Genomic DNA, 20916 nt, shown 5'->3' on the forward strand with positions numbered 1-20916 from the left:
TAGTCAGTAGATGTCATGCATTTTGTTTTGTGGGCTTTGTTTATGTTACTCCTTAACCAGCCATATGAAAGTCTTCCAGATTCATTGAAGTTAGAAATATAGCCATCATGTTTCAGTTCAGAAGGCAGAGAGGACTGTTTTGTAGAAGGTTCTCTCTTCTGTGGTAGTACAGCTATCAGTGATTTGTTTTTCTGATAAAATGCATTTGATTAACATAAAACATGTCTTTGAAGTTATTCTGAAGAAGCTTAAGTATTGATTTTTTTTTTTACCACTCCAGGTTTTGAAGGTGGTGCAGTGAAAGTTCATGGAGCGAAAGGATCACCTCCTTCAACGTTTTATAAGGTATTACTTTCTTTATAAGGTATTACTTTCTTTCTAAGTAAGGAATACCTTACACTCCATATAAAATTTAATATTTTGGAAAAAATAAAAATATTTTCTGCCAAAAATTGTTGCCTCTTTGATGTCTTTACACAGACACACGAGTGCACACATGAAAAAGAACAAACGAACATTACTGCATGCATAAAAACATGATTATTTTTGTAACAGGAAAATCCAGATACAGCCAGAAAAGGCTGAAATGGTTTTTTTCTAATAATAAATTGTGAAAGATTACTCAGCTTTTCAGCTCCAGAACGTATGTCATGTATCAAGATGTATAGGTGCAAGATAATTTAAGGTGACAATGAGAAGCGATTCTGAGTTTTACAGTTCTACAGGTTTGACTTTTCTTGTGATACCATTTCACATTTTAAGTAATAGAGTAAGTTCACTGATTATCGTGCTTTCTTATCATTGCACTGCTGAGGTTGTAAAAAATATAACTGCTAGAGAGCATTTATAGTATATCAGTACTGAATCACACGTAATTTTTAATCCCTTTCTTGTTAGGTAAATGCCACTTATCTTGATGGTTTCAGAGCTACTGCTGTCTGTCCAGTGGGAGGTCCAAAGGCAGTACAAAAAGGAAAACTCACTGCAGAAAGTATACTCAAAAGGTTAGTATTTGTTGCTCGAAAGGGGTTTTGGTTATTTGATATTCGGAGATAATGAAAATAGAACGGTGACATGATGGTAATCACATTAACCTTGTAAGAACTATAGGAGATAGAAGTCAAAGGATGTTTCAAGACTTTAGTTAACTGAAAAGGGGTTTCCTAAACAACCTGTAACTACACTTTTAAACTATTTGACAGAAAGGAAAAGGTTAGCAAATATTGTTCAGAATGGATAGCTGAGACCCAAATTTATTAGATTTCAGACAGATTTTTATTTCATTTCTTTTCCACAGAACTTATTATCAAAAACTTTGAAGCTATGAAGTGTAGGCAGTTTACCAAAATTGTTTTAGACAAAATACCTTGAAAATTGGACTAATGTGTTTTGTTTTTGTTTTTGCTGGAACAATTTTCTGGTTGGAAAACAGCCTGACAAACCTCTAGTCATATTGTCATGCCAGGATATTTGTAATAGGGATTCCTCTTAAATACAAGACTCGCAGAAGTCTTGGACCATTTATTCCAATAGCACCCAAACTTTCTAGTTATGTGAGCTATTGCTTTCCTCTCAGTTTTATATAAGATTTCTCCTCTGTCAATTCATCAAGTTATACACCTGTGGAACAAGCTCTCTGGCTAGGCACCTTTTAAAAATCAAGTAAATCAAGTATTTATTTTTTTTTCCCATGCTCATTGGAAGAGAAATGGTCTCAGCAGTAATATACTGACCACCTTCATTTTTTTTTATATCAATGAGAATTTCGCTTTATATCATGTTCCAGGTGCCATGTTTAATATTTACAACAGTGGTGGTACTGCTAGTGTCTTCAAAGTAGTTAATTGATGGAAAATGTTTTTCTCATCCTAACATAATTCCAGTGTTTCAGCTGATTACATCTCTCAAACAGCTAGAAGGTTGCCAGACAAAGAAGGAAAGGAAAAACAGTTTGGCTGATTCAGAATTTAACTTATTTTTCCAGTCTGCAACATGTTAAGATTTTGGACTACTTCTAATAGTTTTATTATGTTAAATCATTTTTCCTCTCATATTTTTTACTGTGAGTTTTTGGTCTTTGGACTTCATATGAATGTTAAAAAATTAAAAGATGAGGATCATTCTCAGATTGTTCAGTGCTTGAAAGTTAGGCTGTCTTTTAAGAACCTTTAGGAATACCAATTTAGTTATTGACACTGGCACAAAAAGTGTCAATTGCTGTTTCTTTAAAAGCAGCTTGTGTTTTTATGGTGTGTTTAAAAAAAAAAAAAAGTTAATTTCCATTATTAATCACCATTGGACAAACTTAGCATTCTTGAAACAGCATGCTTTGGGTAGAAATAACCTTACAGAATTACTTTGAGGAAATTCACAGGGCCAGAATGGACAAGCACGAGTAATGAAAAAGTTCTTAAAATTTTTGTCAAATTCTTGGAATTTGAGTTGTATGTTCATTAGTTGGAACTGAATATCTGTACATTTGAATGAAAGTTCGTTCTCCAGTTATATTTTTCTTCATTGATGGCTGTGGTGCAGTGAGTAGCTGCTTGTATATATTGGTGATATATTGGAGATATATTGGTCTTGCAGGAGAAACAGAGGTAAGAACTGGATTACTAATGTGAAAACCAGGAAGACTGCATGTACTGTAATACTCTTTCAAGCAGTTCTTTTTTTTTTAAGTATAAAAGACCATCTGTTTGGCTTTGCCTATCATCTGTCATAGAATTTGATTAAAGAAAAGGCTCAAACTGAAACATAGGGATAAATTCAGAAGTACCTAGCCTGTGTCACTTTGGATGCAATATTTCTGTTCATTTGTGTAGTGAAAACTATTAGTAACCAGTTTACATTGCAGAGCTAGTTCCTGTGACCACACAGGGCTACTACAGAGAATTACTTTGAGACAGTTTACTAATTAAAAACAAAAATCATTTGTTGCAGGACGCGTCTTATTTTCAGTCAGCTTGGGTACGAAGATTACAGTGCAGTTAACATACAGGTTTTAGGGTCTGAAGATACATATGGACCGCATGCTAGAAGGAGTATAGATGGTGTAAGTATTCAGTGCAGTGTTCTTAAACTTTTACTGACCTCCTCTTCTTAATCTCTCCATATCGTTATCTTTTTCCATAACTTTAAAGAAAGTCACTGTCATCCTGGGAATTTCACCCCACCATCTTGCAAAGAGTTCAGTGTCATACTTAGTGTACAAAATTAGTGACAGTCTTTGCAGTACTGGGTCTTCCAGCAGATAAGAAATCTTACAGAAATGTTGTTCTGATCTGTTCTAGTGGTGTTCATCTGAAGAAATACCTTAAATGTTCTTACGATGTAGACTTTAATTGCACTAAGGCACAACTCTAGAAGACAGCACTATAAAAGAAAAGGCAGAATTATTATTGCCTGTGCTGAAGCTCTGTGGGTCCCATCTGTGAAACAGTCCTCAACTACATGATTCTGTAGCATGTTTTGTGACTTGGTGAATTCATCTGTAAGAATATGAATGATGACTGCAGCCACTACAGCTGTGATATCCAGATTGCTTTCCTTATCTATCCTTTTTCATAGGAAGAAGAGTGTATATTTTGTCCCCACTTACATACACTTAAAATATTTAGACAGTGTAGATTGTTCCAAAACAGTAGGATGTAATTGTTTTCTGTCAATGAAAGCCTTACAAAAACCTTGCAATACACTTGTCAAAACTCAGCTCTGTGAGTTTGATCTTAGCAATGCCAGCATGTGAAAAGCTGAAAATGCCTCTATGTAAGGAGAGGGGAAAAAAAAAAAAAAAAGAGTGAAACTTCTATTATAGAAATTATTTGCTCTTAGAAATGAGACAAGTTGTGTCTGCAGCTGTGTGTGCTTTAGTGCTTGAGCTTCAGTTTTATTCTGCACAGCAGCAAGAGTTGCTTCCTGCAGAGCAATCATATGTGGTCTTTTCAGGATGACAAACCCTGCTACATTAAGTGTGTTACTGAGATTGCAGAAGGAAAATACTGGAGCATAGGAGCACATTTTCCAGATATTCAACTTCAGTGTTCTCTTTGTACCTTTTGATTAGGCATTGTAATTCATTTTTTTAATGTGCTCACTAGAGTGAATAATGATTTGGAAATGAGCAGCTTTTCTGTTCTTACTGTTCAGTTTGCCTTGCTTACATTATACTGAAAACATTTTCCAAACCAAGCTGAATATTTACAGTATTTCCTGTATTTTAGCCTCAGCTTCCAGGTCTTACAATAAAATTAAGTGCAGCAGTATCTCTGCTGTACGTGCTTTCCATACATGCCTGCAATAGGAAAGTTAAAGCTGCAACACAGGAAGCTGCTTTACAACCTTATCTTCTTCACACTGGTTCTCCAGCAGAGGAACCTAACCCAAATAGTTCTCATCTGGAAAGCAATCACAGTAGCTTCAGAAGAGTGGGGGAAGAGTGAGGGTTGCTTTACCATTTAAAACAAAGCTGTAAACTCATGAGAGAAAGGTATGCCCCTTGGTAGATGTATTCTCTTTCTGATTATGTCTTTCTGTACAAAATTAGTTGTGCTTGTTTGGATTGCAAATAACAGTGGTCAAAAGCAGAGCCATGTTGTGCTGAGTGGTATATTATCACACAAGGGAAACAATCTGTGCTTCAAAGATTCATCCATCTGAATTTAAATTGTGCACTGGCTGTGTATCTCGGAGTTGGATCCATTTAGTCTAGAGTGAGATGATGTTTATAGCATTGAATATTCCCAACAACAGAAGATAGCCTTGAGAAATACAGAAATCCTTGCTTCCTTTCCTGTTTTTTCAGTCTCTCCACCTGTTTCCATAGCTATTCTTTGCCACTCTGATAGCTTGCTTTATCAGCAGAAACTGTGGACCCGAGTCAGCGCTGAGTAACTCCGGTGGTATTTAATTGCTAATACTTCCTGCTCTGATTTTTCTGTTCTTGAGGAAGAAGGGATTATGGCAATTGCACAGTATCAATGAGTTCATGATTTAGAAATACTGGATGTGTTTCACGTGAAAGTTATATATTAACAGCACCTGATTTATTAAAGCAGTGCTGAGCATGGGTGTGAGCAAATTCTTAACCGTACAGAAATAATGCTTCATTAACTAAAATGCAGTAGTTTTCTTCTAACCCTTTTACTCAGCATTTCTGAACTTGAAAGGTAACTTTGTTATGCTGTTTTTTGCTATGTTTTTTAATCGTATGGTAATACAGATGACTAAAATAATCTGCAACTTCAGTTTTGGTACTGGATTAACACGCGGAGGTCAGGACTCTGTTTTCATAGACCACTGTATTCTCTCGTGCATCTGGACAGGGCAGAAGATTGGGGCTTAAATGCAGTATTGAAGAGATAATACAGTGTAGAAGCAGGAAGCAGCTGTGAATACATAAGCATGCTTTCTGTGAGAGTATTTCCTATTAATTATTAGTAATAGTAATATCATGAATCTCCAGACAGCTTTGTGAGCGCTTCACAAATAAAAAAGAGGAAAGAAAGTTTCAATTTGTAGTATTGCCACATTTTTCTGCTGAGACCCTTCACTACTATGTCTTAGCTGGAGGGCTGGGAGCTTTTTGTGTCACTGTGAGACAGAATAAGTGAGTTTGTTCATTTTGGGATTTTAGGATGTATTTGAGTTGGAGTACGGGACTTAGTAGTCTGTTAAAATAACAACCTCTTTGGCATGATCTTACAGTAGCCAGAATGACTGGCATGCAGTGCTGCAACATGTATTATGAGCACCATTTCAGCAGCTGTCAATAGGAAATGCAACCATGTTTTTACATTTTTCAAGTTACTTAAGTTCCTGAAGCTGACTTGAGATTTTCTAATATTGTCATGTTCTGCAGTATTATTTTTGTGAAAAGGTATGGTATATATGCTTGGAAATTCTGAGACATCTGTATTTCAAAAGCTGCTTACTTTTATGCAATGCTTTTAAAGAATGCAACTTTACAGAAACATTGGCAATTAAAGTAAGTAGAACTAAAGTTAGGAGATGTATTAAAAAGCAGGCAGTTTAGGAGTTTGGATCCAGCAGGTGTTTTCTCCGGTTATTTTGAAGGAGAAAGCATTTATTTTTTTAAGTTTAAAATGCTCACTTGAGTCTTAAAACTTGCTAAGAACTTTTTTTTTGTATGCTACTTGTTAAATTTACTTGAATTGTAATTAATGTATTTTTTTAGGTATAATGACTTAGTTTTTTTCCCTATGCCAACTTATATGCAAATTAGCAGTTGCTCCATTATAGAACTATCGAGTTCTGGTTCTTGAAATCAGGAGCACCCATTCAACTTTGTTCAGTGAATAAGCATCTAACCATACCACAGGAAAGCTGAGATGTGAGTTTTGTCTGACCACAGCTTTAAGTCAGCTCATTTAACAACTGCCTGCATATATTATCTTGTCTGCTGTTTCCATCTCTTAGGAGAAAAATGCTGTCAGCACAAAGACTCTCTTGTCTTTTCAGGGTTAAGTCATGAAAAATTTGGTCAAGTGTAGGGTAATGCTGTTCCCCAGTCCAGAAAAAAACTCCCTAAAGGAGTCATTCCATTCTTTTCAACTGACATAAAAACATGCAGTTTTGCTCCACACCTCATCTCCTGTGTTTTGAGGCTGTAGGTGTTCATAGGTGTTTGTTTCTGGCAGCATGAAGATCTTCAGTGTGGATCTTCTTGTGGAAATGTCATCAATTTCTCTATAGGTAGAGAAATAGGCATTTTTCTAAAATCTGATGAATGTTTTACACTAATAAGAGAAATACTATTTTGAAATATTCATGATTTTATGCATCATTAGGGAAGCTGTTAAACACTTCAGAAGTTGCTACTTAAAAGAAGTTGGGATGAGCTATTGTGTCGGTTGTTTTTGTTGGAAACCTGGTATTTTTTTATTTCTGTTCTTTCTTTAAACTCCCAAGGATTAGATTTGACTTCTTTTCTGTGAGCAGATCTATTTACTTTTTGATGCTAAGGGAAGTAGCCTTGGCTCCAGAGTATTGTCAGTGCATGTAGAAATAGGGATACAGTTTGCTTGCCCATCTCACTGAGTGAAGCAATTTCCTTACAAATTAGTGTGTGTTATAGTACTTGATTTTGAAGGATGTTTTGATGGACAGCATTGTAACAGTCTGAAGTACCCAGTGGTTGATGTACTGGTAAAGATGATGAAATGTTAACTAAAAGATATGTTGTTTGGGAAGTCACTAAATGAAAATTGTAGTTAGTACTGAGCAATAGATGTCCATTAGATTTGCTTTGAATGCTGAGCTACGGTTACTTTTTGATTTGACAGATATAAATGCTGTTCTGCTGCTAAGCTAATGTGCTTTTTCAAAGCAGGGTCCTCGAGAAGCTGTTATTTGGCTTGCTGTACATCATAAGCGAAAAGAAGCTTTAGAAATCTTCTCCAAAGAGATTGCACCAGCTGGAACTGGCATGGGTAAACATTCACAACTTTCTCCAACAATATTATCTCGCAGCTTGTGTAGAGAAGTCAAACTTTCAGATCTAATTACAAAGTTTTAAATAGTATACTGCAGTGAGGATGCTGATGGTCCCCATCTAAGTCTTTATTCACACAGTGCGTGTTAGCTTCCCAACTTAAATTCTGCTCTTATACTGTTATGTCTAGCCTCACATTAATGTCTTTATCTTTTGACTTTGAATGAGTGTGTAGTACTGGATTTTTTTCATTGACCTCCGAAGTAAAGACAAAACACCAGGATTTAATTAAAAGTCAGTCTTGGTTTTAAGAGTATATAGTTTTAACTATTTGCACAAGGGTCACCTGTTGTGAAATTATCAATGCTTCTTTTGTTTTATTAGGTATTTGTTCCAAGAAAAACTTTGCATTTATTCACTGTAATTTTCATTGGATTGTCATAGCTTTCTAGGAGAACTTATTAACTGATCAGTTTGAGCAAATATTTTTTTTTCCCTCTATTCTTTCTCTTCTCCATCCACGTCAAACCTAAGTGTTACCACTGTATTCATCTTAGTTGTAACATCTACATTCATATGCTGGAAATTGACTGCTGCTTCTGCTATGAAAACTCTTTTTAAAATCCATTTAAAATTTGGAGAGCTTCTTTTGGAAGATTTGGAGGTCAGCTGTGTTGCAAATGCTTCTCTGTACCTTATGGAGCAACGTATTGGGAATTTACATGAATCTTCAAATTAAATTACTTAACCTCACTGTCAATTTCCATAACGCATTTAGAATCCTGATTCATGGCGGCTGAATGTTGCTGTGCAATTAAACAATTGGTCAACATTTTCATTTAATGGATTCAAAATTGTATGGAACTAAGCAAGTTCTCTGTTGTCTTTATGGTGGAATCAGAGCTGTAGATAGTATAGTACTTCTTTTTGGTTATGTTTATAAAAGAAGGATTGATGCATGGTCATTTATTTTTTTTTCCCCTTTTTTTTATTCCCTCCTACAAGACAAAATACAATCAGTTAGAAGTAATTAGGAAGATTCATTTGAAAATATTTTGCAACTGTGAAGGTTATTTAGTGGATCAGCATTTACCATAGATATGCATTACTTCCAAAGACTGTTATGTTAATGAATGATACTGTTGTCATGGTTAGATCGAGCTACTATTTCTAAAGTGAGTTAAGAATTCATAATTGAAGTAGTGTTTTTCCCTTTTCATCATTCTTGTGTTCTATTCCTGAAAGTAAAATCTCTACTTGTTCTTTATTTTATATGTGCATAGATGATCCCCTAGCAAGTGTCTTTTTGAACAAAGGGAAGATGGTTAGATTTAAAACAGTCACTTATTTTTAGGATCTGAAGTTGACACATACATAGTTGTCTCTCCAAATTCTTGGTGTGTGCCTTGTCCAGTTTTTTTTCACTACTGTTGTCTATAGAATAAATAGTAAAAAATCTGTGCTACTTGACTTGAGTAGCACAGCATTGTACAGTATTTACACTGAGTTTCCATAGTTTCTTAAGATGGCTGGCCAGCTTTTCGCTTAGCAGAGCAGTGTCTTCTACTTAAGTGAAATTTAATTACTTTAGGCCAAAAATATTTGAGCTATTTACCTGGTAAAACTTAGAGGGAAATTTCAGCTTGAGCATACTTGCACAGTACCATTCTGCTGTACAATTTTTGTATTATTAAAGTTACAGATGCTTAAGCAAAGAGAAGAATTTGATGCTGCTGTATGTAGACATCATCCAGGAGAGAGTGATTTGTTGTTTATTTTGTGTTTGGAATACAGCATTTGTACTGTAAACTGCTGTTGAGCTGGATACCTCGTTTACCAGTTTAAACAGTCATTTTTCAGTTTGTTTACTTAATGGGCTTAAGGAGATACAAGCTATTAAAAAACAAAACCAGTCATTTTCTATTTTCTGTAACTAGTACCTGAGATTGGTTAACTTCCATTTGGTGAAAGAATGCTTTTTGTTCCCTGGGTTTATTTCTCAACAATTTGAAAATTGATAATAACGAGTTTATTTAACAGTTGCTAGCAATTTAGTCTTTAATTTTCAGACTTTATAGAAAACAGCTCTAAAACTGTACTATTAAGTGTGCTTTTGTGTAATTTTTTAATTTGGATAGATTGTTCTGAATAAAGCCTAGTGAGGAAGAATCTCAAGAAGAGCCTTGCAGAATGAAAGTGTCGCTAGTTGTAGTTTAATAGTTCAGTAGCTAAGGAGTGTTTTATTAATAGCTGAAATCATGTGCTGACCCTTATTTCACATTAAAATGACCAGAGTTTGACACTAAGATGACAGCTGGTTAATACAACTTGAGATTTTAAAGTACTTGAGTGTATGTAAATATTATGACTGATCTCATAAGTGCGTTGGAAGATACTTCAAGGACCGTCGTAGTTCTGACTATTTATTGCAGTCTCTGTTTTTGTTTGAGAATAATATTGCAGAAGATAGTTTATCTGCTGTATGCAGAGGATATGTAATAATTAGAATGTATAATTGACCACCATTTAAAAAAAAAGTATACGATTTGTACTTTTATTAAACTCCATTGTAAGAACTAACAGTAAATATATAGCAAATATATAATTCCTTAGTGTGTATGATAAATACATTAACCAGCTTTAGTTTGAGCTAATTCATTCATCACAAGGAGACATGGTTGTACTTTGGAACTCAGTGAAGTTTCAAAAAAAGTATCAGCTATTGAATTTAAACTACTTAAGGCTTTTAAATCTCTATTAGTCAGACCATTTTGATGCTTTTTTTCTTTACTTCAAAATGTTTTACAAATTAGATCTAATGCAGTCTACCATCTTTCATATACTGCACATTTTATTCTGTTGAAAAGTGCATAGAATTGTGCAAAAGTATTATTTTTGGCAGAAATAGATTAAAGGACATCTACAGGTGTCATATCTGTGGCATGCATTAGAATTTACTAGAATGTGGCAGTTACTGATGTTGAAATAGGTGCTCCTTTGGGCCTCTGTTAACCGTTCATTTCACCAGAGCTGTTTTTCAGTGGATCCACTCCCTCAAATGCTTACCTGAAAACCAGATTTGGTGCAGAGAGAGAGGAGTGCATGACGGAGGATAGGGAGGCTGGGTGACATGAACTATTGTAGTTTTCCCAGTAACTCATGATGTTCTTCACCTGATACAAGTGTTCATGAAATCTGTTGGAAACTTGTTGTGTTTTTTAACATGATATGGGCTGTCAAAGTATTGGCAAGACCATCCTTGTTTGCGTTTTGTAGGGTGAGAAAGTAAAAAACACTGAGAAGCAGCTGCAGAATGAAAACGTGCTTGAAGGAATCAAAAATGGTGGAATGTAGATTCAAACGTTTTAAAACCCTGATACCTGAAGGAAGGGCACTAAATCCATCACTTAGAAAAAAAGTAAATTTAGTGGACTTAGTGCCAGTCATTTCTCCAGTCTTGCCATACATTCAGAAGTGAATGAAATCAGTAGAACTGAAGAGGCACAATCTGATACTGACTCATTGCTTGTAATGCCTAGCCACCTTGATAGTTCGTCATTTCAGGCTATGTACTCAGACTTGGGATGAAATTGTTCTAGGAAATGGCAAGTCACTGGATCATATCTTTGAGAGAAAATAAATATTCAGTATGATGGTGCTATACATGCAGATGAACAGAATATAGATGGATTAAGAAAGTCTGAAACTGTTTTATCAACTTGAAGGCATTCATATTCTTTTTACAAGTGCTGTTCTGAGGCACAGAAGCTGACAAATACTGATGCTGAGTAACTGAACTGAGTTGATAGTTTCAGTTAAAGGGATTGGTTGCAGATTGGATGACACCATTCTTAGCAATGCTTATCTGCCTTGGGGGACTAATGAATGCAGTTTGATAACAGAAGATGTTCATGCAGTGTTTCTGGGAAAGTAGATCAGCAACTCTGATTTAGCTAATGACCTTATTTACTTGATGCTACAGTCTATCTGATACTCTCCACAAGTATGACAAATTATTCATGCTAGATTTCATTGTAGATAGGTATGCCTTCTTCCAGCAGGAAAGGAGGGAAACATCTGCACAGGTATTTACATAAGGAACATACAGTAAGCATGAATTACAGTACAGGTAGATCTCTCAATCTCGAAGGTGTCTTGGGACAACAGTTGATTTAAGGAGACCACAAGTTATTTAGAAGTGGGCTTGCTGCTGTGGTCAGACCTGCTATTGGAGAGTGGTGCTTAATGTTTCATTGCCTTCTTTCAGTCTTGACTGAGAAATGCAATAGGGAGCCCTGGGATGGAGGTGAGGATTTGTGCTCTGATACAGTCTGTTCACACAAATAACCAGTCATAAACCACAGTCAATTTAAGATCTGGTTCATCTTCTCTGCCTGAATTCTAAACAGGAATTGTATGTATGTATGTTAAATTTTACTTGCAAGTGCTTCAGTCCTATGTACGTTAACATAAGCAATGGATTGAATAATTCTAACATAGAAATAAATAATGTTGCAGCTGGCATGTAACAACATAGGTTTGCTTTGCAGTTACATTTATGTGCAGGATAGCTGCAGTATGTCCTGAGAGGGATCTGCATTTACAGAAGCTTATACTGGAGAAGTTTGCAAGAGTAGTGATAGTAAACAGTAATAGGAGGCTGTCATAGCCTTAGAGTGTGAGTACTTGATGCTTTTAGATTTTTATATTGTTTTCTTGTTAGTGTTCAAAGAACTGCTTTGTCCTGGAAGCCAAGTTTCACTGTATGAGAGCAGACAGCTCTTTGTGAGCTTTCAGGAAGTTGAAATAGATCTTGGAGCAAAATCTGGTACCCTTAATGAGCAGTTCAGCTGCCTAGTGGGAAGTGAGCCATGTGACAATCCACAGATAATTTTAAATTAACTTTCTGAGTCTATTTTCAACATGACCTTACCATATCCCACTTCCTTGCCCAACAACCTAAATAAACTAGGAGCATAATTCAGTCAGCAAATAATGGCAATTGGTTTTAATATTGCATGGATTTTTTTATTTTTATTTTTTTGCTTGAAAGAGCACACAGGTAGTGCTTGTAGAGTCTGATCTTCCCTGGATCATTTGAAATTGTGTAATTGTAAGAGATTAGTTTCCATTCTGTCCACAACTTTATTCTTTGCAGCAGAATTTGGTGGGTAGAGGGCTGATTATTCATGGTTAACTTATTTGAGATTTACTTATTTATTTCTGTAACAACATGCCTTATGAAAGACTTCAGTTAGGCACCTTGCTTAAATGCTGTTTCAGGGAAATCACTCCTCCAGTGAATGTGGATCTGGACTGTAACATTGACCTGTGCTATGTTGCTCCTGTGCTACCACTTGGTCTGCATTACCAAGGCACCAAACCTAATAAGCTAAGGCAACTTACTGAGTGCTAGAGATGTGAGCTTTTTGGCATGACAGTGTGTTTCTTGGCGTTTGGTCAGAGAGAATACACCTGGAAGAAGCATGAAGGAAAGTGGGTGCATGTTAGTCAGGATAAACTTGGGTAAGCACAGCATTTGGGAAGCTTAATTCCTAGGCTGATTTAACGTACACACTTTACAGAACTGCAGGGGAAAGAAATAGTAGATGTATCATGTACACATACTATCTATGCCAAGCAGACAGGATAAAAGATAAGCTAGGAAGAGCAGAACTGTTTATTTCAGGAATACTGATCTGTTAGATGAGTTTAATGGCAGTAAAGTGTAACAACCAGATGTTGAGAAGAACCTAATCGCAGTACTGATTTACTACAAATCTTGAATCATGCTAGTGATTAAAGCTCCTAAATTACCTATGAAGAAAAGAGAAAGAAAGAATGGGATCTGCAGTATAGAGGAACCTAAAACCAGCTAAGTTGGCCAGTGAAAATGCTTGAGAGAGATGTATCTGAAATAACTAATCTAATAAAGCAGCAAGAAATTGTGTATGGATCTTGTCGGATTTGTTTTTCTGCTCTCTTGAAAAGTGAAAAAAAAACCAATAACACTCCCATCTCTCACACTAGCTATTCTTCTGCCAAATGTATTGGCATACAAAAAGAAAAATCATTAGGTTCTTCTTTCAAAACAGTTTATGCTTTGCACATCTTGAGACAAAATCTTTTTTTTTTTAAAGACACAGTACTTTTTACATGTTTAGCCATTTTACCTGTTCTATAAAATGTTTGGTTGCATTAATTTGATACCATATGTAATTTGCTAGATGTTTCCAAGTATATTAATAAATCTGTGTTATAAAATGATTTTAACTACCTTAAGCAATGAGCTTTGATATTTTTGAAGGTGAATATAATTGTTATTTTGTGAATTTCATTTTCATCTCCAGCACCTGGCCTCACTGGAGTTATTGGAGGGCGCCCTAGAATGTAAGTTAATTTTTTAAAATAAAATCTTGTTTTATTAATAATTAAATGTAAGTAATTTCTGCACTCTTTGAGCTTTCTAAAATTGTTCAGAAAACTGTTGCTAATCATGGGTAAAAAGCTTTCAGTTTTCCAAGTGATTGTGAAGTACGTGAATAATCTGAAGATTTTTATTCATTTGTATTTAAATGCATTTATGATTGCTTTGTGTGCCTAGATCTCCAGTTTTCAAGCCATTTTTCTTCCATTATCCAAAGAGCAATGTCCAGGTAAGACTTAATACTTAAAGCCTACTCTGTTTCCTTCAAAGTCCCAGAAGAGAAGAACTATATACCCCAGGGGTCTTTGTGTTCAGAAGGGGGTAAAACTCCTGGCAAGTCACGAGACTGTCTCTCTTTTCTCTTCTGCTCTGCCTGGCTAGATCTCAGCTCAGCACTAGAGTAAGGCCTTTGGTTTACAAACACTCTTTCTCATTTTATTCAATTTATTATCTTCAATTCCAATTATATTGTATTACAGTGTGTTAGTCTTGCATTCCGATGTCTTATTTAATAAATTAGTTTGTTTCTCCTCAGGTCGTTGCTGCTGCTTTGATTTTAGGCCCATCTCTCTACCCTTTTTTCCTTTTTCCCTTTTTCCCTTACATAGGACGTGGGTCTGTGAGTCTCCCTGCCCTACTTGTTAGGGAACCAGGCCAAACCAGCCCGTAAACCATAGCCATTATCTGTATATACTAATGGAAGTAACTATTAAAATCAGCGAACTTTTGGAACACAGGTTTTGTATCAGCAGAGAACTGAACCTTTTCCTTTTGGATGCTCTGTGTATAAGAAGTGATACCTACTTTGACCAATATTCCAGAAAGTCTAAAATTGCAGAAGGCTGAGATGCTTCTGTGCTGCTGATGGTTATTACAGAGGAGCCTGCAAACAAAATCTGTTTGTTTTATGATATTAAGTTTGTAACAGTAGTGTGTTTCAGTCTGAAAAGTTATAGTTCAGATGACTGAGCAGTCCTGTGTGTGAAATTCCAATATGAGGTGAAACATTAAGCTAGAACCCTGCTTCTTTTCCATTATGTATGTCCCTGTATATAGTTTGAATTCTTCAAGGTAGACCAGAGGAAGAATTTATCTTTTACTGAATATAAAATGTTTAAATTTTTAAATGATAGTCCCTGTTTTTCTGAATATCATCAGATACTGAATTTAATGTACTTAATTATTTTAATTGGATACTGCAGACAAAAATCTGAACGCGTCCTTCCTTTTCTAAGACTTTGAACTGACTTTCTGCCATTGCATACATCTCACATCAGCACTTCCTAATAATGGTATGAGAGCTTCCTCATTCAGCAGCTGAGAAAGCAGTCAAAGGCTAGAATATTGTTCTGTGTTGGACCACAGCACTAAGTGGGGGAAACTGGCTGCCCATGATCTGGACAGGTATACTCTTGGTAAAGAACTGGCTGGAGGGCTGTGCCCAGTAGGTAATAGGTAATGGAGTTAAGTCCAGCTGGCAACCTGTTACAAGTGGTGTTCCCCAGAGGTCAGTCCTGGGGCCCATCTTGTTTAATATCTCTATTGATGACCTAGAGGAGGAGATTGAGTGAGAGGTGGTGTCGATCTGCCTGAGGGAAGGGAGGCCCTTCAGAGGGATCTGGATAAGCTGGATCGCTGGGCTGAGGTGAATGGGATGGGGTTCAACAAGGCCAAGTGCCGGGTCCTGCACTTAGGCCACAACAACCCTATGCAGCACTATAGACTTGGGGACGAGTGGCTGGAAGACTGTGAATAGGAAAGGGACCTGGGGGTGTTGGTTGATGCTCGGCTGAACATGAGCCAACAGTGTGTCCAGGTGGCCAAGAGGGCCAACAGCATCCCGGCCTGCATTAGAAACAGTGTGGCCAGCAGGAGCAGGGAGGTAGTCATCTCCCTGTACTCAGCACTGGTGAGGCTGCACCTCGAGTGCTGTGTTCAGTTTTGGGCCCCTCACTGCAAGAAAGACATTGAGGCCCCGGAGCGTGTCCAGAGAAGGGCAGTGAAACTGGTGAGGGGTCTGGAGCACAGATCTTACAAGGAGCGGCTGAGGGAGCTGGGATTGTTCAGTCTGGAGGAGGCTCAGGGGAGACATTATTGCTCTCTATAACTACCTGAAGGGAGGTTGTGGTGAAGAGGGGTTTGGCCTTTTCTCCCAGGCAATGAACAGGACCTGAGGAAATGGCCGCAAGTTGTACCAGAGGACGTTTAGGTTGGACATAAGGAAGAACTTTTTCTCTCAGAGAGTGGTCAGGCACTGGAATGGCTGCACAGGGAGGTGGTGGAGTCGCCGTCCCTGCAGTGTTCAAGAGGCATCTGGACGAGGAGCTAAGAAATATGGTTTAGTTTGTGGTAGCAATGGTGATGGGAGGATGGTTGGACTAGATGATCTTGCAGGTCATTTCTGACCTTGTGATTCTAAGTACAGTGACAGGCTTCTGTTTCAAGTGGTGAAGGGAAGCATTAAGAGCACAGGCAGCAAGAGAGAAGAAACCCCAAATACAGTTAACTTAAAGAAACCAACAGAAATAACTAACAAACTTTGTAAGTAAATTACAGTAATCAATTTAAATATTCAAAAGATTTCCTAAAAGGACTGTTTTGCTTTCTTTTTTAATCACGTGTTTAGTGCTCAGCACAAATAAGACCAAGTGTTACATTTTTCTTAACATTGGTGGGAAAGAATTTAAAATTGAATTCTAAGAGGAGATACCATGCAGTTACCGAAACCACAGTGACAAACTGTGGATAGTAGAAAAGTATTACAAAACCAGTTTTTGCTTTGGAAGAGGTTAGAATAGAAACATTCAGTTGGAAGACACCTACAAAGATCATGTCCATCTGCCTGATCACTTCAGGGATGAACAGGGCATATTATTAAGGGCATTAACCAAATGCCTCTTAAACACTGACGGTGTTGAATGAACCACCTCTCTAGGAAGCCCATTCCAGTTTGATCACCCTCACAGTGAATGAGTTTTTCCTACTATCTGGTCTGAACCTTCCCTGGTGCAGCTTAATGAAGTACTTACCATTCTTATTGCCACTGACATTTTGCTCTGGATGGATGGCTTGTCTTTTTTTAATATTAAAGTATTGTCTTTATGGAAGTTCAGGCTACTGCTTTATCAAATCACATTTAAAATTACTAATGAGCGCTGTGTTCCAAATGTGGTCAAGTGCCTGCTAAGATTAAATAGTAACTTCATTTAGCAAGGGAAGACAGCATTGTCTCTTAACAGTACAGAAAATCAAAATGCTTGCTCTGAGTAACTAATCTGGGGAGCAGGCTAATATGCTCGTAATGATATTCTGTGTCACCATTGAAATGCAACAAAGGTTATATAAAAGCATGGTCTAAGCGATTCAGTCCCTGTGCCAGAGTTTTAGCCATGTATTAAGAAAGATCTCAGTAGGGATTGCAGAGTAAATAAGGTATGAATTAACTGCTTTTCTAGATTGGAATTTCATTTACAAAGAGTCTAGTTGCCATAGAGATAAACCTAGAATTTGGTCTAAGCCCAAAAATACTACATAAGGAGATTTTCAGATACATTAATATTGCCACAGTGGGTTCTTTTGTTTTGTGTTTGATAACACTTTTCTGGATTTCAGGTTGGATTCAATATCTCATTGGTTATGTGTTGCTTTCACTACTCTTACGTAACTGTCCTGATTTTACCACAGGTCACGAGTGGTTTTAGAGTGCAAACATGAGTTATTTTCCACGTATACTTCTTCATGTTTAAGGAGTAATCTATAACTTGTGCTAGGAGAAAGAATCCTAGCAAGCCTTCTGAAGGCAAGAATAACTTTTCTCATTTTTGTTTTTTGGTCTTCCCTTTAAATAACCTCTGGAGGCCTTTGTTGCCATTAGCTTTTCTCTAAGAACAACCTTAAGAAAAGCAGTTGAGAAAAATGATTGAAAAGATTTTATTTAAAATGTTGCAGTTGAAAATTTAATTAGAAAAAGACTATTCACGTGTTGTGCTGGGTTTCTTGGCCTAAATTGACAGTTTGGAAATTGGTATTTTTTTTCCAGATCAACTTATTTCTAAATGGTCAGTATGTTGAGACATTTGAGGAGGATCTCACGTTTACATCAGATGAGGCTGTTTCCTTTGATCCACCCAAGATTAACAGTGAATTGAAAGGTATGGTCATCTTTTACTTGCAATGTATCATTTCCCATCTTTGTCCAAGAAAGTCACGTGCTAAATTTTGTCTATGAAATCTGTTTTAGCTCTTTACACTATGCATTATGAATTCCTTTGCAAAACTCTTAAGCCACTTTTCTTAGGAAGGATGGCGATTAGCATCAGACACTATTACATTGGAGTCTATAACAAGGTTATATCAAGTTGCTTTAAAAAAAAAACATCATAGCCTTAGCCACACTTGAACTCTGACTTAATATTGAAACATGGTTTCAAAGTATATTTCAAGATTATTGTATTAATCCTGGTACAAGTTGGTTTTACTTAAATCAAAATACCTGCACTCCGAATGGAAGGCAGAAGTACAGAATCCTTGATAATTTGGATAAATAAATTCAGTATTACGTCGGCCTTCATGAAATGAATAGGAATGGGACTAATCTGGAAGTAGTAAGTTTTGAAGAAAAGATATTAGAATAATGCTTCCTTATGATCATTTCTATTCAACTTTTCTAATCCGTATGGCTGAAGAAGGAAAGGAGAGAAAGAATCCTCTTTGATATATAGGAATACCAGGGAGGGTAGTGGGGGATTATTGTCATCAGACTGAGTGAGTTAAGGAATAGAAAATCATGGTTTGTCTAATAAAGAGGCTAGCAGAGTTACTGATTTATTTTTATTTCTATTTTTTATTTTTATTTTTTTTTTAATTTCAACATAACTGCAACACTGAATATTGGAGGAAAAAAAAAAAGCAGTCAGACTTCCTGTTGCTTTCAAATGCCTTCTTATCATTCGAGAAGACTTTCTGAGGTGCCTGAGATCAGCTTATAAGTACTGAATTCTTCAGGCTTTATTCAGGCAGAACTCTACTTTTGAGGGTCAGCAGATCTCCTCTGTTTTTTTTTCCCCTGAGAAGGACCTCTAAACTTTTGCCCTTAGTTGTAAATAGAAATGTTTTCTCTATGTGACTAAATACTTACCTACTTCTGTGACTTAACATATGGACAACATAGATGAGAAATAGATGGATTAGACTGTAAAAGCAGTAAACTCTGCTAAAGCATTTTGTCAGCATTTAGTAAGGAAAGAAGTATTTTTTCTTGGTTTCATGGTTATCTCAAGTGTGAGGGACTGCTAGTTGTCTTTGAACAGATAAGAGAAATATGCGAAAGTGGATTTCAAAAATTCTGCTAGATGTGGTTCTGGAAGGGTGGAATTTGAATTTACTGTTCACCCTAGCTTCGAAGAGGATTCTTCTGTAGATTTAAGATGTTTGTTAAATGAAAATAACTTCCTGATAAACAGATCATGAAGGGTAAATCAATAAATCAATAAATGAGAACACCAGAGTGCTATCTTGAAATGGTTTTGTTTAAATGAAGATTGTCAGAGACTGTCTAAAACGTTGTTGATGACTTCTGCATCTTCTATAATTTGAACACTACCACATTTCAACCCTTGGAAAATATTTTTTTCTTTTGGAATTGTGGATTGAATAAAAATTAAAAGAAAAAAAAAAAAAAAGCAGTTTCTGTGATGTACAAAGTATGGCAGATTTAGCCGAAGTGAGGAATGAGCTTTACCTGGGCTCCTGCATTGGAAGAGGATCTGACTTGCTTAATCACAAAAAATATTCCTCAGTTATACAAATATACCCTTTAATATTTTCTAGCAAATTTTGTGACACGCTTCTCCTGTTTTCCACAGAAGTGAATGTAGAAAAGACTGAGCATCAAGCTCAAAACCCATCTACTGTGTTAACTCTTCTGTCGTGTATTTTCAACACTTCAAGTTCTGTTTATTACCAGTGAAGTATTATTATACTAGACTAATCCATAATTAATTTCAGTAGTTTAACATTTCTAGATTTTTCTTTGGGATGTGAGTAATGTCCTCTTTCTTTTGTACAGCTAAATCAGAAAATGTTTGCTGTGGTCAGCCCCAGATTGTTCCCTGCTAATGTTTTTTTCCACTGAAGGTTATCTGACATTTGATTTACAAGATCTTCTCTTCAATACAAGTTTGAGTTTTTAACACATTAGACTGACAGTGTGCTCTAGGCTGAATTATTTTTCTAAAAGAAAGGGAAAAAAAAACCCTTTTTTTTATTTTTTAAGGTGTTTGTCAATCGTTTCCTGTGGCTGATGCCACCAAGTGTCACGCCAGAAATCATGACAGAAAGCAAGAAAAATGTCACTTCTATGCCATGAATATTCCCTTTACTGGTGTTCAGGGAGCAGAGAGAGGATATAACCTGCCCACTCGTGTGCAGAAAGATAGAAAACCACGGGAAGGGGTTATTGGAAAGGATGAAGGATGGGAATTCTGAATGCAAGACAGATAGGTGGATAAGTTTGAGATGCTGGCACTGAAGCCAGGGATGCCAGGAGAGCCGATATGTCCAGAGGGAAGTTGGGTTAGAAGCAAAACAAGCTTGAAATGACTGGATTCGCTCTGCCTAAAAAGCTGGTTATAAACTGCTTCAAGTTTAAGTGTTAGGCTTCTGTTAATGGATAACTGAGATGTGGTGGCAAGGTGAGCACTTCATCTCTCCTTCAGGGGAGCAGCTAGGTGGTGGCTTCCTGCTGCTGCTTACTAATGAAGAATTGTAAGAGGTCTGTGATGTATGACTGAACCATCAAACTTTGTTTATAAACTCTGTGGCTTCAACAAGATTGGACTTCTGGGTTTGGGAAGGAGTAGGGCTGCTTAATTTTCTTTTATTTGTAAGTAGATAAAAATAATACTTTTTCTTCTATGAAGTGCAATAATAATAACGTTAATGAAGACTTGAAAGTTCAGTATTCCAGACAAGTTAAAAAACTGATTAGCTTCTGATAGCAAATGCAATTATGACTATGAAATGCCTTTTCCATATG

General features: G+C 36.5%; 1 protein-coding gene across 3 annotated transcripts in view; it reads left to right on the forward strand.

The window, feature by feature from the left end:
* The window catches only part of LOC116243164 (uncharacterized), a 46736-nt gene that overhangs the window by 16521 nt on the left and 9299 nt on the right, over nt 1-20916 (forward strand). For 2 of the 3 annotated variants that reach the window (XM_090138419.1, XM_090138420.1), the window contains exons 10-16: nt 281-345; nt 898-1004; nt 2944-3055; nt 7349-7451; nt 13804-13843; nt 14058-14109; nt 17920-18031. In XM_090138419.1, the coding sequence (XP_089994545.1) occupies nt 281-345; nt 898-1004; nt 2944-3055; nt 7349-7451; nt 13804-13843; nt 14058-14109; nt 17920-18031 (591 nt within the window). The remainder of the gene's footprint in view (nt 1-280; nt 346-897; nt 1005-2943; nt 3056-7348; nt 7452-13803; nt 13844-14057; nt 14110-17919; nt 18032-20916) is intronic. The other variant, XM_031614280.2, reaches the window with a different exon arrangement.

Source organism: Phasianus colchicus, chromosome 4 (assembly GCF_987193195.1).
Source record: "Phasianus colchicus chromosome 4, bPhaCol1.hap1.1, whole genome shotgun sequence".
NCBI classification, from domain to species: Eukaryota; Metazoa; Chordata; class Aves; order Galliformes; family Phasianidae; genus Phasianus; species Phasianus colchicus.